General features: G+C 38.2%; 1 protein-coding gene across 1 annotated transcript in view; it reads right to left on the reverse strand.

Annotated features, from left to right (window-relative positions):
- LOC131993935 (echinoderm microtubule-associated protein-like 6) overlaps nt 1-10,000 on the reverse strand; it is an 87,790-nt gene that overhangs the window by 776 nt on the left and 77,014 nt on the right. Inside the window, exons 33-37 of the mRNA XM_059360014.1 lie at nt 9,132-9,230; nt 8,789-8,809; nt 4,547-4,720; nt 1,569-1,777; nt 827-984 (exon numbers count right to left, since the gene is read on the reverse strand). Coding sequence (XP_059215997.1) covers nt 827-984; nt 1,569-1,777; nt 4,547-4,720; nt 8,789-8,809; nt 9,132-9,230 — 661 coding nt within the window. The remainder of the gene's footprint in view (nt 1-826; nt 985-1,568; nt 1,778-4,546; nt 4,721-8,788; nt 8,810-9,131; nt 9,231-10,000) is intronic.

Genomic DNA, 10,000 nt, shown 5'->3' on the forward strand with positions numbered 1-10,000 from the left:
GACATCATTAAAATCATTTTAAAAAAGATTTTATAAAAACAATTTGACTTTATATATAAAAACGTATAAGTGCCCAAAAGTGTAACGAATATTGTAAAAAAAAAAAAGACAAAAATATCGGAGAAAAAAAGACACAAAGTTATTAAAAAAACCCTGTAAAATTACCAAAAACAGGCACAAAATTAAAAAAAAAAAAAAAAAAAGACGTAGATTTTGCTACGAATATTGTAGATATTGAAGTATTGTCCTGTTTCCAGTCTCTCCTGTCCTCTCCTCTCTGCTCTGTGTAAACAGATTTTCAGTAAATATTTGTCGAAAGGACACAAAATGACAAAAAAAGATGCAAAGTGACCTAAATGTAAAATGAAATAAAAAAGACACAAAATTACCTAAAAAAAGATACAAAATGACAAAAAAAGACAAAAGTTGACAAAAGTTTTCTCCACATATTCTCATAACATAATGACATAATAAGTTCAGTGTCTCTGAGCCGAATTTAATGTTTTTAACAGGATCTGGTTTATTTTAAATGACACATGGAGAATAAAGAGATTCTGACACTAATATCAACATTTAACACAAGTAACGGACACTTTTTATAACTGATGATGTGTTCAAGGACCGTCGGAAATTTCAAACTCTGACGATAACGCCTGTTTTTACAGTTATTTAACTGGATTTTTGGTATTATTTTCTCAGGTTAATTACATAATTTTAATAAAAAGAGCTACAGAGAGTAACAGGCATATATATATTTAACCCTTGATGCCCTGTGACATGGCGGCCTGTGACATGGCGGCGTGTGACATGGCGGCGTGTGACTCACGGGCGCTCCTTGCCGCCGGTGACGATGAGGCCGTCCCTCAGCGTGGTGTACATGGTGAAGACGGGCCCCGTGTGGGCCTTCGCCACCACCCTCAGCAGGTAGTGGTCCCGCCACACGTACACGTCCCCGTTAATCGCTCCCGTGAACGTCAAGTTATTCTGCAGGGACACACAGACGGTACACACCGGGACCAGAGGGGGGGGGGGTTAATGTGTGTGTGTACTAATGTATGTGTGTGTGTCTCTCTCTGTGTGTCGTGTCTGTGTGTGTGTTAATGTGTGTGTGTGTGTGTGTGTGTGTGTGTGTGTGTTTACTAATGTATGTGTGTCAGTTTGTGTGTGTGTGTGTGTGTGTGTGAGAGTGTGTTTTTCTGTGTGTGTGTCTATGTGTGTGTACTAATGTATGTGTGTGTGTCTTTCTTTGTGTGTCTGTGTATGTGTGTGTGTGTACTAATGTGTGTGTGTGTGTGTGTGTGTGTGTCTGTACTAATGTGTGTGTGTGTGTGTGTGTGTGTGTCTGTACTAATGTGTGTGTGTGTGTATGTGTATTAATGTGTGTGTGTGTGTGTGTGTGTGTATTATTGTGTGTTTGTCTAATTATCTGAGAAGTTATGAGTCTTTTTCAGTGTTTTGTTGTCATATTATTATTTAATATGATTATTTATGATTATTATGATTGTTATGATTATGATTATATTTATCTATTGATTATTATCAGTGATTGATGTGCTGCAGTGACTCACGGCCCCGAAGGCGACCGACAGCATGGTCTGCATGCGTGCGTCCTCCAGCGTCCCCACCACGCCCTTCTTGTGCATCAGAGCGCCGCCCGCCAGCGTCCAGAACTTCACGTGTTTGATTCCCACCGACACGAACTGAGAGTCCGAGTCGGGACGGAACTCCACCACGAAGATCCGGTCGGGGTGTCCCGCCTTGCTGCACACTTTGGATCCTGCAGGAGACACCGCAGTTATCTTTTTATTCTTCTTTAAATGTGAATCACAGTTATTACAGCGTTACATGATATTATTACTACATGATATTATTACTATTATTCATTATATTATTATTATTATTACATGTTATTATTATTATTATTACATGATATTATTACTATTATTACATGTTATTATTACTATTATTACATGATATTATTACTATTATTCATTATATTATTATTATTATTACATGTTATTATTACTATTATTCATTATATTATTATTATTATTATTACTACATGTTATTATTACTATTATTACATGATATTATTACTATTATTACATGTTATTATTACTATTATTACATGATATTATTACTATTATTACATGTTATTATTATTATGACTACATGATATTATTACTATTACTACATGATATTATTACTATTATTACATGTTATTATTACTATTATTACATGATATTATTACTATTATTACATGTTATTATTATTATTATTACATGTTATTATTACTATTATTACATGATGTTATTACTATTATTCATTATATTATTATTATTTTTATTATTACATGTTATTATTACTATTATTCATTATATTATTAATATTATTACATGTTATTATTACTATTATTCATTATATTATTATTATTATTACATGTTATTATTACTATTATTCATTATATTATTATTATTATTATTACATGTTATTATTACATTATTACATGATATTATTACTATTATTCATTATATTATTATTATTATTACATGATATTATTACTATTATTCATTATATTATTATTATTATTACATGTTATTATTACTATTATTCATTATATTATTATTATTATTACATGTTATTATTACTATTATTCATTATATTATTATTATTATTATTACATGTTATTATTACATTATTACATGATATTATTACTATTATTCATTATATTATTATTATTACTACATGATATTATTACTATTATTCATTATATTATTATTATTATTACATGTTATTATTACTCTTATTCATTATATTATTATTATTATTATTATTACATGTTATTATTACTATTATTACATGATATTATTACTATTATTACATGTTATTATTATTATTATTACATGTTATTATTACTATTATTACATGATGTTATTACTATTATTCATTATATTATTATTATTATTATTATTACATGTTATTATTACTATTATTCATTATATTATTAATATTATTACATGTTATTATTACTATTATTACATGTTATTATTACTATTATTAGATGATATTTCCCCTCAGGCTGACAGAAATAAAGACACTGTTACTGGAGAGGAAAGAGGAGACAGTAATTATCAAAGTGAATTATAAAATAATAAAATCACGTCTTGCAGGAGAGACGGACATATTTGGTTTAATTATTTCACACTTTTTTCAGTTTTTATGTCCTGTAGACATTCGTACGGTGTCCCTGAGAGTTCACAGCGCTGCAACTGAAGAAAACACAACAAACTGAGAAAACATCTTCATCAATGTGACAACAAGAGCAGCATTTAGAAAACAAAGACCACAACACAACACAAGTGTTTCCAGAGGACACCTAAAAGTGACGCACACGTCTGGACACGCTTGTGATAATATCAAGTTATTTCAAGATAATCACATTATGTCATGATAATGATATCTTCATGATATATAGCGTTAGCCCGCTAGCCCGTAGCAATCACATTGCAGTTAAAAAAATCAAAGTAGTTGGTCTCTCTCAACGGCACTGAGTTGGTCTTGGTCTTGCTAGCCCGCTAACGTTAGCACGATATGATCAGCCGCTAACTTTAGTATTACAAAAAAGTTTGTACAGTTTAACTGGGAGGGCACGTTTTGTTACATTGCTAACGTTAGCACGCTATGATTGGCCGCTAACGTTAGCAGGGTATCGATCGGCCGCTAACGTTAGCATGCTATCGATCGGCCGCTAACGTTAGCATGCTATCGATCAGCCGCTAACGTCAGCATGCTATCGATCAGCCGCTAACGTCAGCCGCTAACGTCAGCATGCTATCGATCGGCCACTAACGTTAGCATGCTATCAATCAGCCGCTAACGTTAGCATGCTATCAATCAGCCGCAAACGTCAGCATGCTATCGATCGGCCACTAACGTTAGCATGCTATCGATCAGCCGCTAACGTTAGCATGCTATCGATCAGCCGCTAACGTCAGCATGCTATCGATCGGCCACTAACGTTAGCATGCTATCGATCAGCCGCTAACGTTAGCATGCTATCGATCGGCCACTAACGTTAGCATGCTATCGATTGGCCACTAACGTTAGCTAGCTAGGATCGTTATAACATGAAAATATCATTATGTTGAACTAACGTGATAATATGAAGCGTGTCCAGACGTGTGCGTCACTTTTAAGTGTCCTCTGGAAACACTTCTGTCGTGTTGTGGTCTTTGTTTTCTAAATGCTGCTCTTGTTGTCAGATTGATGAAGATGTTTTCTCAGTTTGTTGTGTTTTGTGTATTTGATGTGTTTTCTTCAGTTGCAGCGCTGTGAACTCTCAGGGACACCGTAGTTTCAGACTTTTGCTGCAAATTTGGAGTTTAATTTTAATAAAGAGTTGATGTTGTTGACAAGGCTTTGTTGTTACACTCTTTGTTTACTGGTTGAAAAGCATTTGTGGCTACATTCTGTGCATGAAAGCTGCTCTATAAATAAAGTTTATTATAATAATAATTATTAGTGAAGTTAATATTGATGGTCCGACCTTCCTGCCAGCGCCACACGGTGATGGTGTGTTCAGGCTCCACCCCCACCGACAGCAGCAGCTTCCCCGTGGCGCTGAAGTTCACGTAGCCGACTCCTCGAGTGTGAGGACAGCGCAGGATGGACAGGGTCTGCTTACTCATAGCGTCCCACACATGGATGGAGGGAGTGGTGCCTGCAGGAGGAGGAGGAGGAGGAGGGGGGGGGGAGGAGGAGAGGAGGAGAAAGAGAAGAGGAGGAGGAGGAGAGAGGAGAGAGAGGGAGTAACAGGAGTCGAGACAGAGAGAGAGAGAGAAGGAGGGGGGGACAGAGTGAGGGGGGGAGGAGAGGGAGGAGGAGGAGGAGAGAGAGAAGAGGAGGAAAGAGTGGGGGGGGAGGAGAGGAGGAGGAGGAGGAGAAGAGGAGGAGGAGGAGAAGAGGAGAGAAGAGAGAGAGGGAGTAACAGGAGGCGAGACAGAGAGAGAGAGAGAGAAGGAGGGGGGACAGAGTGAGGGGGGGGGAGAGTGAGGAGGAGGAGGAGGAGAGGAGGAGGAGAGAGAGAAGAGGAGGAGGAGGGGGAGAGGAGGAGGAGGAGGAGAAGAGGAGGAGGAGAGAAGAGAGAGAGGGAGTAACAGGAGGCGAGAGAGAGAGAGAGAGAGAGGAGGGGGGACAGAGTGAGGGGGGGGGGAGGAGGAGGAGGAGGAGAGGAGGAGAGAGTGGGGGGGAGGAGGAGGAGGAGGAGAGGAGGAGGAGGAGGGGGGGGAGGAGGAGGAGGAGGAGAGAGAGAAGAGGAGGAGGAGGAGAGGAGGAGAAAGAGAAGAGGAGGAGGAGGAGAGGAGGGGGAGGAGGAGGAGGAGGGGGAGGAGGAGGAGGAGGGAGAGGAAGAGGAGAGGAGGAGAGGAGGAGAAAGAGAAGAGGAGAAAGAGAAGAGGAGGGGGGAGGAGGAGGGGGGAGAGGAAGAGGAGAGGAGGAGAGAGAGAGAGGAGGAGGAGGAGAGAGAGGGAGTAACAGGAGGCGAGACAGAGAGAGAGAGACAAGGAGGGGGGACAGAGTGGGGGGGGAGGAGAGGGAGGAAGAGGAGGAGGAGGAGAGAGTGGGGGGGAGGAGGGGGAGGAGGAGAGGAGGAGGAGGAGGGGGGGAGGAGGAGGAGAGGAGGAGAGAGAGAAGAGGAGGAGGAGGAGGAGAGGAGGAGAAAGAGAAGAGGAGGAGGAGGAGAGGAGGGGGAGGAGGAGGAGGGGGGAGAGGAAGAGGAGAGGAGGAGAGGGGGGGAAGAGGAGAGGAGGAGAGAGAGAGAGGAGGGGGAGGAGGAGGAGGGGGGGAGAAGAGGAGAGGAGGAGAGGGGAGGAAGAGGAGAGGAGGAGAGAGAGAAGGAGGAGAGAGAGAAAAAAGAGGAGAAGAACGGAGGAAAGCAGGTGGTGGAGGAGGAGAGGAGAAAGAGGAGGAGAGAGAGGAGAGGAGGTGTTGATCAGGACTCGTGTTGGTTAAAATATTTCAGTAAAATGTTAAAATAATATTAAATATAATTTGATGACGTGACAGAAACAGCAGTTGGAGGATCGATGCAGCCAACAAACTCCCTGAGAACCAGAACATATCTCATTATTTATATATAAATTACTCTTTCTGCTGAAATATATATATCAGTGTGAATATATTTCATATAACCAAAATAAAGAAATAAATCTATGGAGTCACAGGAGAGGTATAAAAAGAATAACCCTGCAAAATAAAAATAAAGAAATACATTTAAAAATTAATAAGAGGAATAAATCAGTAAATTATAGAAAATTTGTAAATATAAAGAGAAGTAAAAAAAAAAAAAATAGTGAAAATATTGTGAAGATAAAAGTAATACAATAAATGGAAATACACGAAATAATAACTATGACCTTTTTTAAGTTAACAATTATTTGTTCATTTTCTGTACATATTTATTTTACATATATATTTTAAAAATATATTTATGACATTTAAAAATAATATATTTATTAATTTATTGCATATTAAATATAGGAAAGGGGAAAAATAAAGGGACAACAATAAATAAATAAATAAATAACATAAAAAATAATAAAATGAATAAAAATGAATAATTTTACATTAAAAGTAACTTTTAATTAAACTAACAAATAAATGTGAAAAAATAAAAAAATAAATTATTAAATTATTTTCAATTTATATTTTTGTCATTTTCTATGTCTGCATTTATTTATTTTTGTTTATTACTCTTCATATTACTACATTTATTTCCTTGTTATTTTGCAGATTTATTATTTTTTTATGGGACTCATATCACTCACACAAAATTAAAAAATAAAATAAAAATAAACAAATATACACACATGGACAAAATTGTTGGTACCCCTTGGTTAATTAAAGAAAAACCCACAATGGTCACAGAAATAACTTGAATCTGACAATAGTAATAATAAATAAAAATTCGATGAAAATTAACCAATGAAAGTCAGACATTGATTTTGAACCGCGGTTCAACAGAATTATTTAAAAAAATAAACTCATGAAACAGGCTTGGACAAAAATGATGGCACCCCTAGAAAAGACTGAAAATAATGTGACCAAAGGGACATGTTAAATCAAGGTGTGTCCACTTATTAGCATCAGACGTCTCTACAATATTGTAATCAGTCAGTGGGCCTATAAATAGGGCTACAGGTAGTCACTGTGCTGTTTGGTGACATGGTGTGTACCACTCAACATGGACCAGAGGAAGCCAAGGAAAGTGTTGTCTCAGGAGATTAAAAAATATATAGACAAGCATGTTAAAGGTAAAGGCTATAAGACCATCTCCAAGCAGCTTGGTGTTCATTTGACTACAGTTGCACATAATATTCAGAAATTTAAGATCCATGGGACTGTAGCCAACCTCCCTGGACGTGGCCGCAGGAGGAAAATTGATGACAAATCAAAGAGACGGATAATATGAATGGTAACAAAAGAGCCCAGAAAAACTTCTAAAGGGATTAAAGGTGAACTTCAAGCTCAAGGAACATCAGTGTCAGATCGCACCGTCGTTGTTTGAGCCGAAGTGGACTTGATGGGAGACGACCATGGAGGACACCACTGTTGAAAACAAATCATAAAAAGCCAGGCTGGAATTTGTTGACAAGCCACAAAGCTTCTGGGAGAATGTTCTATGGAAAGATGAGACAAAAACGGCATTTTTTGCCGTTTCAGCTCTATGTTCACAGACGAAAAGATGAAGCATGTTAAGAAAAGAACACTGTCCCTACTGTGAAACATAGTGGAGGCTCTGTTATGTTCTGGGGCTGCTTTGCTGCATCTGGCATAGGATGTCTTGAATCTGTACAGGGTACAATGAAATCTCAAGACAATCAAGGATTCTAGAGAGAAATGTGCTGGCCAGTGTCAGAAAGCTTGGTCTCAGTCACAGGTCATGGGTCTAGTAACAGGGTAATGACCCAAAACACAGCCCACCCAAGAATGGCTAAGAAAGGAAAACATTGGACCATTCTAAAGTGGCCTTCTATGAGCCCCGACCTAAATCCTACTGAGCATCTTTGGAAGGAGCTGAAACATGGCGTCTGGAGAAGGCACCCTTCAAACCTGAGACAACTGGAGCAGTTTGCTCATGAGGAGTGGGCCAAAATACCTGCCGAGAGGTGCAGAAGTCTCATTGACAGTTACAGGGATCATTTGATTGCAGTGATTGCCTCAAAAGATTGTGCAACAAAATATTAAGTTAAGGGTACCATCATTTTTGTCCAAGCCTGTTTCATGAGTTTATTTTTTTAAAATAATTCTGTTGAAGCATGGTTCAAAAGCAATGTCTGACTTTCATTGGTTAATTTTCATAGAATTTTTATTTATTATTACTTTTGTCAGAATCAAGTTATTTCTGTGACCATTGTGAGTTTTTCTTTTATTAACCGAGGGGTACCAACAATTTTGTCCACGTGTGTGTGTGTGTGTATATATATATATATATATATATATATATATATATATGTGTGGATTTTTTAAAAGATACATTAAGATGATCAGATGATTTTTAAAGTTTTATTTGTATTTTAAAGAATTCGCAATTTTCATAATGAATTTAATAAATTCAAAAATATTATATCATAATAATACATTTCATCCTAAACATGTTTGGATGACAGAAAAAAATAAAAATAATATTTTTTATTTAAAATAATAAGTGGTGCTGGGTCTCAGGGTGTGTGTGATGGTGGGAGCGGCGGGGAGCGGGTTGTTTGTTTGTTTGTTTGTTTGTTTATTTTACCTGGAAGTTCACTGACGTCACCTGAGGGGTTGTGAGAGCGATGGTGACAAATGAGGCCAGCCAAAACACACACACACACACACACACACACACACACACACACACACACATACAGAAACAAAACAAAACAAAAAACAGATAAAACTTGAGGTGAGTTGTTAAAGTGACAGTAGAGAGAATATAAACGGGTGATTGTTGCTGATAAAAGTAAAGCAAGCAGGTCCAACATGAAGCAGGAGAGAAGCTCAGACGAGTTAGTAAACACACACCGACATGCACACACACACACACACACACACACACACACACACACACACACACACACACACAGACGCTGAGTTACCGATCTGTCCGGTGGCGATGACGTTTTTGTACTTGGGGTGCTGGTTGGCCGTCAGAGACAGGATGTCGTCCGTGTGTTCCAGGTAGAAACTCTGAGTTCCTGCAGCACAAGAAGACACTTGAACCACTCTGATTCCTGAAAGCTGTCTCTCAAATACTGACTCCCTCTGAACCCGCCGGCAGCTTAGAAAGGTATGTTTTCTTTATAAAAAACGCCCAAAATATATATTTTTTTCTGAGAAAAAGACATTATCGTCAGAGTTTGAACTTTCCGACGGTCCTTGAATGGATCACCAGTTATGGGGTGTTAGGGGGCCATAAAGGGTTTGAATACATATATGATTGCAACTTTAAGAAACTGTAAAAACAGACATTATCATCAGAGTTTGAACTTTCCTACGGTTTAAGTTGACAATTAATTTGAGTTGAACCTTTGCTGTTTAAAACATTTTGATAACATTCCAGTGTTTAGATGCTTTTTACATGCACTTTGATGAAGTAAAAAAAAAGAAGAAGCACTCGTAGTGAGTGTAGCGTGTACTGGTGGTGAGGATGTTGTGCGTGTAGCATGTAGCATGTAGCATGTAGCGTGTAGCATGTAGCGTTGTAGCGTGTACCGGTGGTGAGGCTGATGTGCGTGTAGCATGTAGCATGTAGCGTGTACCGGTGGTGAGGCTGATGTGAGTGTAGCTTGTATCATGTATCATGTAGCATGAAGCATGTAGCATGTAGCATGTAGCATGTAGCGTGTACTGGGGGTGAGGCTGCTGTGAGTGTAGCTTGTAGCATGTAGTGTGTAGCAAGTAGCGTGTACCGGTGGTGAGGCTGATGTGCGTGTAGCATGTAGCATGTAGCGTGTACCGGTGGTGA

The sequence above is a fragment of the Centropristis striata genome, chromosome 20 (assembly GCF_030273125.1).
Source record: "Centropristis striata isolate RG_2023a ecotype Rhode Island chromosome 20, C.striata_1.0, whole genome shotgun sequence".
NCBI lineage: Eukaryota > Metazoa > Chordata > Actinopteri > Perciformes > Serranidae > Centropristis > Centropristis striata.